The 16,225-nt window shown below is 40.2% G+C and overlaps 1 protein-coding gene and 1 long non-coding RNA gene across 5 annotated transcripts; both read left to right on the forward strand.

Moving 5' to 3' along the window:
* Nucleotides 1-5,623: 5,623 nt before the first annotated feature.
* Nucleotides 5,624-10,038, forward strand: LOC131329183 (uncharacterized mitochondrial protein AtMg00810-like). The gene is made up of 2 exons (XM_058362265.1): nt 5,624-5,713; nt 8,374-10,038. The coding sequence occupies exon 2, from the start codon at nt 8,943-8,945 to the stop codon at nt 9,891-9,893; it is 951 nt and encodes a 316-aa protein (XP_058218248.1). The 5' UTR covers nt 5,624-5,713; nt 8,374-8,942; the 3' UTR covers nt 9,894-10,038.
* A 20-nt stretch (nt 10,039-10,058) lies between these two features.
* Nucleotides 10,059-15,703, forward strand: LOC131329185 (uncharacterized). 4 transcript variants are annotated; one of them, XR_009200668.1, is made up of 5 exons: nt 10,059-10,150; nt 12,450-12,553; nt 13,062-13,248; nt 13,347-14,308; nt 15,182-15,703. It is a non-coding gene; the product is annotated as an uncharacterized LOC131329185 (long non-coding RNA). The 4 variants fall into 4 exon arrangements; XR_009200669.1 differs by lacking the exon at nt 10,059-10,150 and adding an exon at nt 10,459-12,315 and having other exon boundaries at nt 12,450-12,961; XR_009200667.1 differs by lacking the exon at nt 10,059-10,150 and having other exon boundaries at nt 10,461-12,553.
* The last annotated feature ends 522 nt before the right edge of the window (nt 15,704-16,225 follow it).

Here is a 16,225-nt window from a genome sequence, read left to right on the forward strand (position 1 = left end):
GAAGCTGAACAACTTTTACCTTTGGAAATCCCGGTTGATTTGCCTCGCCTTTGGCAACAACAAGGATTTACCCATCTTCACTTTGGAGCAATCCGTCTGGCTGTCACTTTCCATGGTAGAAAAGGTTTACCTGTTACTTCCAGACTTGCTCTGGTCGATACCAGGTTTCTACAGTATCAACACGCATGCATCGCTACAGTCCAAACCACTCTAAATGCTGGAACTGTGATTTTTACCTTCTACCCCAATTTCAACATGCCATTAGCAGATCCTCATCTGCTATCCGCCTTGAAGGTCCAAGTTCAAATTGGTGGTGCCGCCCAAATCTCCACCACATATGCAGCAACCCTTCATTACCAAATGGCCTTCCGTCTCCAAAATCATGCTTTTGACATGTCCTTACCATCCTCCACAGATGAAGCCCTTTTCCTCACTATAAACGCACCTCACCAAGCTTCTTGTGTCCATGTACCTCGATAAATTTCCCGTCCTGAGCTTCTCAAGCTTCTCCCAGAATCTTGGGTTACAGCTTATGAGAAAAATCAAAACAAGCCCATACCTGTCCAAACATCCAACCCAACTTTCATCACCAAACCTGATGGTACTGTGGAAATCACTTTGCCAAAAGAAACCTCTGCCTCATCTTCAACCCATCCTGTTATTTTTCCCTCAAGAATTAACATGTTTGTGGATGGTTCTAGGCCTGGTCCTCCAATTAAATATTTTGATCCCAGTGGCCTTCCAGTCTTTTATTTCAAAAATTCAGAAACAGGTCATTGTTATTTTGATGCATGTGACTGTGACGATTGTCTAGAAGATAGTCTCCTAGAAGATGACGAGGACTTTGAAGATCCATGTCCATGTTCCATATGTCTTTCTTCACCTCCCACTCCTTGTAAATCTCCACCTCCTCCTCAACCCCCATCTAATGATGTTTCGTCGAGTCAATCGAGTGGATGTTTTATGTTCACCTCATCCCCTTCCTGGACTGAAGCAGATTTTCCTCCTTTGGAATTTCATAATTCCCAAGAAAGGACGACTCATCGGCATAAAATTCCAAACTCTACTACCATTCTCCCTGATGGTAGTACCAAAGCCGTTTCAGCAGCAGAAGCAGCAATAAATTGGCAATCAGCAAATTCTCTGGCTCAGAACAAAATTCTTCAGAGAATTGCTAACTCCCAGCAAAATTTGGAGAATGTTGTCCATAAGAAGTTATCAACTTTGGAACTTCTTATCAGAGATCTGCAGCAGAAAATTCAAAATGTTCACCAGGAACTTCTCCAGATGGCCTATACTAACCAAGCTTTTTCAGCAGCTTTTTCTCAAAAGGATGCTGAAATGAAGCACCTCAAAAACCAGCTTCACTCACTTCAAGCTCAGCAGTATTCTCAGCAAAAAAACCCATTTGACATTTTCCCTTCTTACTCTCAAGAAAGCTTGTTTGGGTATCCTCAAATGTCTCAACCCTTACCTATAAATCCTACTTCAAGATTTGGAGAGTCCAATATCTTTGGGAGCTCATCAGCTTTTCTTCCTCCACCAAAAAGACCATCTCCACCAAAACTTCCTTTCCTAAAGCCCCAGATGAAACCTGTCTAGCCTCCACAAAGTCTGTATCCACCATCTACATCTACTCCAACTACCTTCACTCCCTCCAAACCATCTGACCCAAACTCAAAGTCACCCTAGTTAATGGTCCAACCAACGCCTAGCCCTGCTAAAAATCCAATCTCCACCCTCCTACATGCCTTAGCCACTATACCTGAACCAACCATTGAGTTTGATTCAGATACTAAATCTACAAACTCTATGCCAATTCCTCATGTTTTCATGATGAACCCTGAGAACCTAGAGGAAAATGTTAAAGATCCCATCATTGAAGAAGGTCCTGAGTTTGATACACCCCCTCAAAATCCAACCTTTGATTCCTTCTCACATTCCAACATCCATACCCAAGGTTTCTCTTTTGACACCATTCCCCCGTCAAAATGGTTGGATAAACTTTATGAAATTCATGCTTGGTGCACAGCTGCTATGCTCTCTCCTAATGCTACACTCAGTGATGTCATTACTAAGTGTATAGCGAAATTCCTTGGCCGTCTCCGTCAATGGTATTTAGCTCTGGGAGAGTACCGACAGCTATAACTTGAACAATTGCCAACGCTTGATCAATTCATCTCAATCTTGCATACTGAGTTTCTTAGTGACCACAACAACACAAAAGAGTTTGTTCGAGAGGAATATCTCAGCATGAAGTGTTGTTCATTCAAAAGGAAAGATCTCGAGATTCATTATGACCGCATGTCTCAGAGATTTTATCTTCTCAACGACATGGATGATGTCAATCTCAAGCAAGCCTTTCTCAATTCCCTTCCTGAACCATTGGGAAATGAGACAACAAGATTACTTCAGACAAAAGGATTGACGCTGAATGCAACATCTCTTGGTGGTATTTACCAGCACTCTTTGATTGCCTTGGAAAAATTGTGCAATCACCAGAAATTCCTCAGAACTCTTGAAGAACAGGGAAAACTTCTTGGTAAAGCATGTGATCGTCCTAACCTATCTATAAAGTGCAAAGACAAGAAGTGCACTTGCCGTCCTTCACACCGGAAGTCTAAACACTTTCAGAAATGGAAGTTCCAATCTCCTGGCAAGTTTTCAAAGTTTCCAAAATCTGGCAGGTTCTCACGCCGGAAGAAATGAAAATTTTTCAAGAAGAAAAAGTTCAAAGGGCAGCGAAAGTCTGATCGCTGCTACATATGCGGAAAGAAGGGGCACTATGCAAAACAGTGTCCAAATAAAGTAGCAAGAGACAAAATGGTGAACTCTTTGGCTCTCATTGATGATGATGTTGAAGATGCTGATGTAGAATCACTATTTTCCATCAACGATGAAGCAACAGATGAAGCAGTCCTTGCATTTACTTTTGATGATTCAGACGATTCCTCAGAATCAGGTGACTCTTCTGATGATCCTGACTCATTCCCCTATGAAGTCCAAACAATTGGATTTTCCAACATCATGCTGGCTCAGCCTTTAGCCAAGGTCAAAATCTTGCTTGGAAAATATGAGAAACCCATACCAGTCGTCGCTTTCTTTAATACTGGGGCAGCAGCCTCCATTCTCAATCTAGCAATCCTTCCCAGGTCTTACTGGCAGTCTTGTTTCAGGCCCTTTACAGCAACTAATGGAGAAACTTTTGTTATCACCCTGATCAGCAAGCCTATTATCATCCAACTTTTCCCAGGATACACCATAAAACACCAAGTTTATGGTTCTGATCTCCCAGGAAAAGATTTATTGTTAGGCTTTGATATTCTCCAAAATCTCAGCAAAGTTTCCTGGCTCAAAAAAGGTTTGAAATACAAAAACTTCTTGTTACCCTGGACCACCCAACCAAATCTCTTTTCCATAGAAAACTTCTCCACCATCAAAGAAGCCATAATCCAAACTTCTTGTGCTGAATCCCATTCCCAGTTCCTCACCAAATGCTCCAATCCACTTTGGAAAAATCCAGATTTCTTCATTTCTCTTCCCTTTAAGAAAAATGAAGACATCAACCCCACCAAAGCTACCCATCATGGAATGAACCCAGAACACTACCAGTTTGCTCTTCAAGAACTCCAGCAACTTCAATCAGAAGGTTTGATTGAGCCCACAACCTCTCAGTGGGCATGTGAAGCATTTTATGTCAATAAAAGAACAGAGCAGATAAGAGGAAAGCTTCGCCTGGTTATCAACTACCAGCCTCTTAATCATTTTTTGCAGGATAACAAATTCCCTCTTCCTCGAAGAAGTGTTCTTTTCGCAAACTTGCCTAAAGCTCAAATTTTCTCAAAGTTTGACTTGAAAGCAGGTTTTTGGCAGCTGGGCATCCATCCAGATGATCGCCCTAAAACTTGATTCTGCATTCCAGATCACCATTTCCAATGGTCAGTCATGCCTTTTGGATTGAAAACAGCTCCATCCCTATTTCAAAAGGCCATGATTCGGGTATTCGCTCCTATACTATCCTCAGCCCTTGTCTATATAGATGATATCCTACTTTTTTCTCCAGATATTGAGTCTCATGTTGTCCTACTACAAATTTTTCATTCCCTAGTCCAAACCCATGGTATCATGCTTTCAGAGAAAAAGATGTTTCTTGCCCAACCAGAAATTGATTTTTTAGGGATGCATATCTCTAAAGGTCAATATACCCTCCAGCCTCATATAGCCTCCCAACTGGGTCATTTTTCAGATGAAAATCTCACAGTCAAACAAGTCCAACAGTTCCTTGGAATTGTTAACTATATGGCTGATTTTATTCCCAACCTGGCCCAATACCGAACTCCTCTCTCTACTAAAGAAAACCCCTCCTTCTTGGTCAACCCTTTGTACCAAAGCTGTAAAAGACCTCAAAGCCCTAACCAAAACTCTTCCTCCATTAACCATACCTTCAGATGGAAAGAGAGTCCTTCAGACAGATGCCTCTGATCTATATTGGGGAGCAGTTCTTTTGGAAGAAAATACAGATCAAAAGCGCAGAATTTAGATGATCCAGAGTGACAAGGGTGAAAATTATTGGTGTTTACTGTTTGTTGTTGTATCATATTATTGGTGTGTACTGTAATATAAAGTGTGGTAGCATTGTCCTCTTTCCGGAGAGGGGTGAAAGTCTTGTAATAGTAATAAATGCCTGTAAGTCTGTAAACTAAGTCTTAGGTCTTAGGTAATAAATACTGTAACCTAAAGTCTTTGTAGTAAATGCATGCCCAGTAACAAAAGTCCTATGCAGTAGAAAAATGGACGGGCACCAATTATGTAAACTCTGTGTAAGCCTCCTTACTCCGTCTATAAAAGGAGAGCTTTACATCTGTAAAAATCAAGCTAATGAAAGCCAGTGTCTTCTTAAAATATACCCACCATTAGCCGAAACTCTTAACCCCTACCCACCATCTGCCACCACACGCTGACCCTTGACATCACCATACACCCCTCGCCAATACACACCAGCAAACCCATCAAATTATGTCACCACAATAATCAAACCCATTATCCTTTACACTAATCAAACCCAAAACCCATCAAACCCTTTACGTCACCACAATAATCAAACCCATTACCCTTTACACTAATCAAACCCTTTCCACCACTGTACGGTGACCAGCAAACGAAATCAGTTTTTTAATTGGTTTTAATTAGAGCAAACCCATAGCTTGCACTATGTTCGAAATCACATCCAGTCACTCGGTTTTAATTAAGAACAAACCCGTAGCCTGCACTATGTTCGTCGGTTGTTGATTGTCATTCTTTGTACCTGGGATCGTGATTGGGTTAGTGATTTTATTGGTCTATCAATGATTTTTTACTGGTTTGGTTGGTGCTCTTGATTTGTCGCTAGTTCTGGTATGACAGTTTTTTTTTGGTTACCAAAGATTTATGGTTGTTGGTAGTTATTGTAGTCGATGGAAGAATTTTCAGCAGTTGGTTTGTGGATTTTGTTGATGTTGGTGGTTGGTAATTAATCGTTGTTGATTATTGGTTTCTACTCCTTACATGTTTGTGAAAATGTTTGAGGAGAAAACAGGTTCTGGTACTCAATCGGGCACTCTCTCTACTGTTATTGGTACTACATCTGGTTCTGGTTCTACTGGTATTGGTAGTCTTTTTAGTGGCTCTCGGTCTCGCGAGAGGCACTCTATTACCTCCACACCATTAAATGGGAGTAATTATGTTCTTTGGGCTAAAGCTGTTGAGGTGTATTATATGGGTCAGTCCGAGGACTCCTATTTGATTGATGAGCCCCCTGCTGCAGATGCACCCACATATGGGGCCTGGAAACTTGTTGATGCCTGTATTCGTTCAGAGTTATGGAATAGTATGACGGAACAGGTTGCTAGTACGCTAATGTTTTGTGATACAGCTAGAGAGGTGTGGACACAGGCAAAAGAGTTATATTCAGGTGTCGACAATCTCCATCGTACGTATGATCTTCATCAGTCTTTCTTTAATATATCTCAGGGTGATGATTTTTTTGAGGAGTATTATGCTAAGTTTCAGCGTATTTGTAATGAGTTGGACATCTGTGAGCCACTTTCTACTGATATTCACGTTATACAGCACTAGCGTGAGCGCATGAGGGTTACTCGCTTCTTATCTGGTGCATCATCCACTTTCAAACCTGTAGGTAATCAGATTTTGGGGGATTGTGACTTACCTCCTCTCAGCGAGGTCTTCAGTCGTCTCCGGCAGTCATCGTCTATTTCTGTTACACTGGCTCCTGACCGTTCTGCTTTGACTTCCGCTGTTTCTGATAGCTTTGTGTTTTCAGTTAGCCGTGGCCGTGGTCGCGGCCGTGATTCTGGGTTTCGAGGTCGTGGTCGCAATTTTGGGATGAATGGTCGTGGTTCTAGTGGTCGTACAAACATTGTTATTAGTGGTCGAGGTGATCGTACATTTAGTTGTGGTGGCCGCATGATAGGGGGAGGCTGCGGTCATGGTTGTGGTGCTCGGTTGTGTACTTACTGTGGGGGAACCAATTATTGGGTGGACACATGTTATGAGTTGTATGGCTTCCCTCAGGCTCATCAGGCCACTGTCTCTGAGGATACTGGATAGTTTGCTCAATCTTCTGCTAATAGTGTGGTTGTTTCAGTTGATGAATACCAGCGCTTATTGTCATTTCAGACTACAGTAGAATCTTCCACTGCTACACTTGCTCAGATCGGTCCATCTATTGCTTGTGTTGCCTCATCTTCTTCCTCTCCCTGGGTTATTGACTCGGGAGCTACAGATCATATGACTGGTACACCTACTTTTCTTTATGATCGATAGCCAGTTGGTAGATCATCTTATGTTACCTTAGCTGATGGATCTACCACTGCTGTCACTGGTTTGGGTTCAGTTCCTGTCTCTTCCTCTCTTACATTGACATCTGTATTACATGTTCCTCATTTTCCGTTTAATCTTATGTCTGTGAGCCGTCTTACAAAATCTTTGAATTGTTCAGTTACATTTCTTCCTCATGGCTGTGTTTTTTAGGATCTCGCGACGGGGAGAAAGATTGGTGGGGGCATTGAGCGAGGTGGCCTATATTACTTGACAGTGTCTCAACCCGTTGCCCTTCAGGCATCAGAGTCTCCATATCAACAACACTATCGTCTTGGTCATCCATCTCTTCAGAGTTTGAAGCATCTTGTGCCCTCTTGTCATTCCATTAATAAGTTGGTTTGTGAAGTCTGTGAGTTTAGTAAACACCGTCGAGTCAAATTTTATCCTAGGGTTGAGCATTGTGCGTCGCATCCTTTTCAGTAAGTTCATTAAGATATTTGGGGGCCTATTCATGTGGCCAGTATCTCTGGTTTTCAGTATTATGTTATCTTTGTGGATGATTTTTCTCGTATCATATATCTTTATCTAATGAAAGAGCGATTTGAATTGAAATATGTTTTTAAATCCTTTTACATGGAGATTCAGAATCAGTTTGATACCTGCATTAAGATATTTCGTTCAGATAATGCCCATGAATATTTTCATAGTGCACTTTCTCAATTTTTTGATGATCATGGCATTATCCACCAATCGTCGTGTTCTCGGACTCCACAACAAAATGGAGTTGCTGAGCGCAAGATTCGGCACTTGTCTGAGATTATGCGTGCCTTATTATTTCAAATGCAGGTTCCTAAGTCATATTGGAGTGACGTTGTGCTCACTGCCTGTTACTTAGTCAATCGCATGCCCTCTACGGTCGTAGGTGGTTAGGTTCCCCATACGGTCTTATTTTCCAATCGGCCTCTCCATTCATTACCTCCTCGAGTTTTTTGGTGCACCTGTTATGTCCATGCTCTTGACCCTGATAGGAGTAAACTTGATCCTCGGTCTTTTCGGTGTATTTTTCTGGGATACTCACACACCCAGAAAGGGTATCGATGTTACTCTCCTACTTTACGTCGTCACTTTGTCTGTGCTGATGTCACGTTCAATGAGTCCTTACCATATTACTTGGATCCTCTTACTACCAATGATCTCTTTACCTTAGAGTCTGTGCTACCTATGGCTGTTCCAACTGGCACTGTTCTACCAAATCCTTTGCAGGTTTATGTTCAGTGTTCCCACGCACCAACACTGGCCTAGTCTCCGGCACCAACCTCGCCTTCTGCACCATCTTCGCCAGCACCTCCGTCTTCCCCCCCGTCGCCAGATCTGCTTGCTCCTCGCTATCCGACTCATGAGAATCGCCACCCACCGGTAAAATATGGTTTTTCTAATTGTTCTCGCATTTCTCATCCTCTTTCTCGGGTTATCTCATATGATCATCTCTCTCCATCTCTCTGTGCTTTCACTACTACTGTCTCCTCTGTTTTTGTTCCTAACACTGTCCAGGAGGCATTATCACGGTTTGAATGGCGGACAGCTATGGAGGATGAAATGTCTGCTCTTCATAATAATGGCACGTGGGAGTTGGTTACTCTTCCTGCTGGTCAAACTATTGTCGGCTGTCGTTGGGTCTATACTGTCAAGTACCTTCCTGATGGCACTGTTGAGCGTCACAAAGCTCGTTTGGTTGCCAAAAGGGTACACCCAGACTTATGGTGTTGATTATTCAGAAACATTCTCTCCCGTTGCCAAGCTTGGTTCTGTGCGCATTCTTATTTCTCTTGCCGCCAATCTTGGTTGGCCGTTGTTCCAGCTCGACGTCAAAAATGCCTTTCTCCATGGCGATCTCCAAGAGGAAGTCTACATGGAGCAACCACTTGGGTTTGTTGCTCAGGGGGCGCGTCATAAGGTATGTCGTCTTTGCAAAGCACTTTATGGACTTAAGCAATCTCCTAGAGCATGGTTTAGCAAGTTTAGTGATGCAGTTATGAGATTTGGCATGTGTCGAAGTCAATCAGACCACTCTGTATTCTCCCTTGTGTCAGCTTGAGGGAAAGTATTGCTTATTGTCTATGTAGATGACAATTATTATTACTGGAGATGATCAAAAAGGGATTGATGAGTTGAAACAGTTCTTACATACTCAGTTCCACACTAAGGACTTGGGTAAGCTGAGATATTTCTTGGGCATTGAGGTAGCGAGGTCCAAGGATGGGATCAGTCTGTCCCAGAGGAAATATGTGTTGGATATTCTAGAGGAGACAGGTTTATTGGGAGCTAGACCAGTGGAGACTCCAATGGATCCTAATGTGAAACTCTGCATTGATCAGGGGGAGGTATTTCCTCATCCAGACCAGTATCGTCGATTGGTTGGTAAGTTGAATTATCTTACCAATACACGTCCTGATATCTCATTTGCTGTTAGTATGATGAGTCAGTTTATGTCTGCTCCTCGTCTTTCACATTGGGAAGCTTGTATTTGCATTGTTAAGTACCTTAAGGCTCATCCAAGACGCGGTTTGTTTTACCGTTCTAATGGTCATTTTCGTGTTGAGGCATTTACGGATGCAGATTGGGCAGGATCACCTTCTGACAGACGTTCAACAACTGGTTACTGTACGTTTGTTGGTGGCAACCTAGTTACTTGGAAGAGTAAGAAGCAAACTATTGTTGCAAGGTCTAGTGTAGATGCAGAGTACCATGCTATGGCTCATACCACATGTGAGATTGTTTGGCTGAGATCCTTTCTTGAGGAGCTGGGATTTCAGGTGCAGTTACCCATTCCTATGTATTGTGACAATCAGGCAGCAATACATATTTCCTCGAACCAGGTGTTTCATGAGAGAACCAAACATATTGAGGTAGATTGTCACATCATTCGAGAGAAGGTTGACAATGGTGTGTTGGTTACGCCCTTTGTGTCCACAGGTGCTCAGATCGCAGATATTTTTACCAAATCATTGTTTAAACCTCGTTTAGAATTCTTATGTAACAAGCTGGGACTTTGTGATATTTACTTTCCAGCTTGAGGGGGAGTGTTAGAATATTGTCGGGCTTATGTTAGTCCCACATTGGTTAATTGAGTCATTGTAATAAGTATCTCATAATATAAATAAAGTCTGTGTGTGTTAGGGTTAATTAACACCCTATACACTTATTCTCTCTCTTTCTAAACAACACCACCGACGACCACCACTACCGGAGGCGCCTTCACCTCTAGCGACCACCACAAGAGGCGAAATCTGGTCGGCCTAGCATTGGCGAATACAACTGACGCCACACCAAGGTCTCTCTCTCTCTCTCTGTATGAGGTAGATTTTTAGTTTTCCCACTATAACTTGTTCAACCCAAAAAAATTGGGGTTCCGTGTCGATATGAAATTAGGGATTTTGTTTGATTGGGTTCCAATAATATGTGAAATTGGGGATTTTTTTGAAATTAGGGTTCCAATAATCAAGCTTGGCTTTATTTTGTATACCGCTTGATATAGAAGATCCCAAAATTACGGATTTTTTTTGAAATTAGGATTTTCTTGAAATTAGGGTTCCAATAACCAAATATCGCCTAATATAGAAGATCCCTAACTATCGATTTGGGTCAAAAGCAATACTGAAATCTAAAAATACATGAGGTCGGATCGACCATTAGTCAAGTGTGCGGCAACAAGTTACCTTTATAATTCAGGTTGAACTCAGGACAACTTTCAAACCTAGGATGTTAATTCAGATGTTTTTGCAATTTATCAACTGAGATAATGTGTTTTGAAAAAAGTGTTTTGGCAGCAATTCTTTAGTAGCTGTGTGTGTTATTATTTGAGCAAGGATTTGAAAAATGTGGATAGGCATTCAGCACAGTAGTAATTTTAGCTTCTAGAACTAGAAGTGCGTGCTGCAACATCTAGAAGCGGTGGATCATATTTTTAGTTCCTTTCTCTGATTTTCTGATCGAGATTTGTGGGCGGAGGCGGTTATGAAGTGATTTATCTAGAAATAAATTTCGCAAATTTTTCCTGGAAATCTAATGCTTTTATGAAAAGTTTGGTTGGCAAGATGTTCTGAAGGAATCGATGTAGGGACTCTTTGGTTGTGGAACCAATTAGCATAGTGCTGTGTGGAACCAATTAGCAAAGTGCTGTTTGCTCCCTTCCCCTAACCACAAGAGGATGCGTATGTGGTGGTGGTATATGGAATGAATGTCTTCTTTCCCTTTTCATCTGACAGACTTAGTTTGTTTCAGGTTGATTATAAACGGAAATTAGATCGCCAAAGAGTAGGCTTGTGAGTGGTGTGAGTTGAATGATTACTTTGAGGTGCATGAAAGGGATGTGTGATTTTGGTTTTGTCCCAGTGTATGTCCTTTAGAGAAAGACTATTGCATGTTTTGAATGGCAACGTTAGAGGAAAAGACTTTACAAAGCCCAGTCAGTACAGAAGAAAATGGAGTAACTACTATAAATATAGTTGTTGTATCATAAGGCCATGGTGTAGTACCCGTGGTGTGTTTTTCTTGATAATTCGGCTCTGCTTCACCTCTTAGAATTTGGTAGGTTTGTAATATTCCTACCCAGACTAATAACCATGGGCTTTCATGCAAGCCTATTTTTTGATTGATGTGCTTGATTTCAGATCATAAATACAGAGTGGGGAGCATTTTCAGATCACTATATTGGCAGAAAATTCTACATAGAGGAAACATGGCCAATTATAGTCCATAACAAAAAATTCATACAAAATGATGAGAATTTTCAATATAATTTTCTGAAACTATGAACCGCAGTAACAAACTTTTCAATTTCCAACTGAACGTAATAGGCCCCATCATTGGGCATGAAATATCTGTATCACTATATATGAATCATTTTCTATAGAATTATCAATTTTGTTTTATTATGTATCTTTTGCATTTGAGTGGTAAGAGCATATGACCTTGCATGGTAAACAAAGCTCTTCAATTAATCATCAACTATCAAACTTAATCTTCTTCTTACTATCCTTGGAATATTATGAGCCCATGTAGGTTACACACAATTTTCAGAATATACTGTACTTTTACTCCCTTACAAGTGTTGATCATTTTCTAGAAAATTGTTGTAGCAAATACATATTGGCCACAAGCTATACAAGTGGAGGCAGGGGTTAATCTCTTTTTCTTCAAAAGATCTACGAACCATTTTTCTGATATTCTACTATGACTCTATGAGCATAATTCAAATACCACTGGTATCAGTAAGTTCCCAGAAGTTAGTTTAAAGGTTTAAGTTGGTGTGCTGTCGAATTTGCTTCTTAGGTTCTAAATTGTTTTAAACTAAGTTTCAAAATTTGAAAAGTTGTTGAGTTGCAAATTATACAGAACCATCTCAGAGAAATGATGTTTGTGGAGGTGCCGGAGCCTGGCAGCTCCATGGCTCAAGGCAATACCGGGCAAGATTATTTGTTATGGTTTCTAGGAAATGTAGGGTCTTAACTCCTCTGTAAAACAGTTTTTTGGAACCTTCAATACTCTTACTCAATTTTTTGCTGCTGTAAAAATATGTTTTCTCTGAAACTGTGCAGAGTGATCCTGATCACTTTCCATATTTGTCGCAGGATGTTCTCGACTTTGATCAGTTTTCGAGTAACCTGACGAATGAAGAGCAGCAACAGTTGCTGAAGTATCTCCCTTCTGTGGATACTGCCAGACTTCCTGATAGGTAGAGAGTCCTCAACGTTTAATTTTGACTCGAGTACTGTCAATTGGATATTACGTTCTTTTTATTTTACCCATCAAAAGGACAAAAAGATTGTTCAAGTTTAGATCAACTCTGGAGCAACTAATACTCCTTCTGTGTTGTATAGTCTTTTTTGGCAGTCATGCCTTTTGATCAGGTTAACAAATAATGTACTTCTGTGAAAAAAAAAACCCACTGAGCTAGCAGCATGTTGTGTGAACCTCCCATTGGCTGTGCCAAAAGCAAGAGGTGCCCTGATAATTGCGTCATGCCTGGGAATACTTGGACTAGAGGGAAAGAATGATTTTATATCATCTAAAATACAATAAAGTAGGAAAGATAATTTTTTAAGATGTGCAGAATATTGGAAAACCAAGATACGGGACGGAGGTAGTGTGATTTTCTTCATAGTAATGCAAGACTAACAATGCAAGGAAATCATTTGGATCCTAAATTCAATAACCTGAGATTTCTTTTAGTGATACCACAGCCTTAAAAGCATGTTTGCAAGCCCTCAATTCAAAGAGAACATATCCTCCTTCTAGAAGCTGCATGTGGAAGGGGTTTTTGATCTTTCTTTGTCAGAGGTGAAGCCTGAAGACTGTAGGACATAAGAGGCTTACATTGGGCAATTTGAGAAAGTCGAAGTGGTTGGAAAAAAATATAATCTGCTCAAGGTTTGAAATTCCTTCAAGGAAAATGCATATCGTGCCTTCGTTTATTATTGGAAATGAGAGTTCAGTTGTACAATGTTGATGTTCTATTCTGGCTGCAGGACCAAAAGTGTAGTAGTATTAATGAAGGGTCGGTAGTTCAAGGTGGGCCTAATGCAATTGCAAATGGTAATTCAACCAATGTAAAGAGATTGTGTGATGGTCAACTTCAAAATTTTCCAGGTTAGCTCGTATGTGTCTTTAGTAGTCAATCATTGGATGCTCTATATGTTGTTTTGACAATTCTGATGAAAAGCCCAAGGGTTGAACTGCAAAAAGGACAAAATAAGATTTAGCTTCTGTCATTTAAATAAGCAAGCAGGACCTAAAGAACAAAAGAATCTTACACTAGCTTTGGGGTTTCTGTACTTAATTCCAGCTGCATAGAAACTTTCCCTAAAAATTTCCAGATAATGAGGTTTACTGGAAAGATTCAAAGTTGGTGTGTGTGAGTCAGACTCAACACAAAATTTAAATTCTTGGGTAGACTAATTAGAAGTGTTGGTTCTGACTTGTGAGCAAGTGTCTAAGTTTTAGGTTATGTAAGGTGCATGAGTTTGCTGAGTTATCAACGTGATAAGTTAATGGCCTTAAATAACGTGAAGAAATGTTCTTTACAGATAGGGTGTTACTCTCTTTAGTAGATACACCTAACTTGTTTGCATTCAGCACATATATACCACACCCGATGGTTTTCCATGTTTTGAAATTACTATTCATTGATATCTGGGAATCCATGTATGAGAAGTTCGTATGAGATGTAAAACTAATCTCTTTCCAGTTGGCTGCAATTTTTGCTTCCAAAAATGAGCAGATACCTATCTGACAATTGTGTGCACTGCCGTGTTATTATCTATCGGCTCATCATACTTGGAATTTCTTTCAAAATCATTTTAACAAGGAGGCTAAAATCTTTTTTATTTCCTCACTCATGGTCATGCATCAAGTGCTACAAAAAATGTCATACCTTGCCCCTCCTATGCACATGATCTAAGTTTCGTTGATCGAAAGCATTCTCTTCTATGTCAGAAGGTTTACAGGGGCGGAAGCAATACGAGGGGGGGAGTGGCAAGTGCCTCCCCTAGCCCCAAGTCAAAAGAAGAAAAAAAATCACGTATAGCAGAAAAAGAAACAGCATTATTCTACAGAACACATGTATTTCTTTTCAGGCATTAAGAATGTTAACGAGTGATTAACCTATGGAAATATGTAGTTTGTTATGTATTAAGAACTTTTATCCTTAGAACAACTGTATTTTTGGGGGATATTAAGTATGTTAACAGATGATACCTAGGGAAATCAGATCAAGGACATATCTGCAATTAGCATAGGGGCTCAAGGATGTATTGTACAGATTTTGTCCTTTGGTATAGGAGAGAATGTTCTATGCATAGTATGGCTTATTTGAAGGATGCTTGCAAGCGTATTCATCCTTCATGTCTGATTAAAACCAATCGAATCACAAATCATCAATACAAATAGTATAACCACTCTTGTTCGCCGTATGATAATAGCAAATTGCTCTCTAGTTTCATTAGGTCTTCAAAACAATCCAATCAATAAATCTTCACTTTTCCAAATCAATCTACAAGTTAATTGAAATTATAGTAACTTAGGCAACCTGTCCCTGCGGCTCAACGCTGGATCTTGACCACTAATCTACGGAGTAGTAGTTAACTTCAAGCTTTCACAAGTTTATTTTCGACACGGAACGATGCGGCTTCTGTGTTGACATGAAATTAGGGATTTTGTTTGAAATTAGGGTTCCAAGAGGATGTGAATTCTGGTTTTTCTTTTTAAAATTAGGGTTCCAATAACCAAGCTTCGCTTTATTTGGTATTTGGTATATAGAATCACATTCTTTTTCCTCTTCATTCACGTTCAGTTCGTGCCGTAGGTCTTTGTGATCATGCAGTTTGGTAAAGCACAGTCCTATCGAGCTTTGGCTTTCATCTTTGCTCTCCTTTTTATTGCTCTTGCACCACGGGCTTTATCCTGCAAATCACAAGCACCACGTCTTAACAGACTAAGATGAGGAATCATTTTAGCCTATGGGTAGGAGAACATGGTGGTGCATCTAAAAGGAGAAATATACTTGTGCTTTAATGAAGAATATTCATTGCTCCTGGTGTTACCAAACTACTGCAGGACCCTTTTAGGTGATCTTTCATTCGTTGGATTCTATTGAGCATCCCAAGGTCAAAAATTGCTTGCTCTCGCACTCGTCTGTTTTAAATATGTCGTGCAATAAATATGTACCACCATTCGTCGTTTTTGGGTTACTCCTATTTGAAAAAGTATTTACTTGATCTTCGTGATTCATTCCAAAATTTAGGGATCTTCTATATCAGGTGGTATACAAAATAAAGCCTAGCTTGGTTATTGGAACCCTAATTTCCAAAAAATCCCCAATTTCACATATTATCTTCTATATCAGGTGGTATAACCATGTGAAATATTTCTTTCGTAAAAGTTTGTTTTGTTGATGGTAGCAATTTCTGTGGCATGGAATAAGATTCAAGAGTCATCTTCAGAAGCTTAAATTTTAGGATACTGGGATATGTGTCCAAAAGTTGGGTATGAGTACTGGGAATCATGAACACAAACTTACATTGCAGATTTTACAATCTTCTTAGATCACATTATGATTAAGTGGCAGATTTGCATCGCAAATAATCTTGTGAGGATCCAAGGTTTGTACACTTGGATTTGTAATAATACCAATCAGAACAGTGGTATCTTTGTTTTTTTTTTATGGTCCCCTTATTTATGTACTTTATGGTATTGAATCACCCTAGGAAATATCTCTTTGCATGGTCATTAATTTCTATGGAGACTTGCATATTTTTAGTCTCTCATATGTGGTACTCGCTCTTTTGAAGGGTTACAGCTAAATTACGATACTATCCCTAGGATTATGTCCAAGAATTTATGGCAGACG

This window comes from Rhododendron vialii, chromosome 6a, assembly GCF_030253575.1.
Source record: "Rhododendron vialii isolate Sample 1 chromosome 6a, ASM3025357v1".
NCBI classification, from domain to species: Eukaryota; Viridiplantae; Streptophyta; class Magnoliopsida; order Ericales; family Ericaceae; genus Rhododendron; species Rhododendron vialii.

Coding starts and splice junctions, on each gene's coding strand:
- LOC131329183 (XM_058362265.1), top strand. CDS start 8,943: ATGACAATTATTATTACTGGAGATGATCAAAAAGGGATTGATGAGTTG.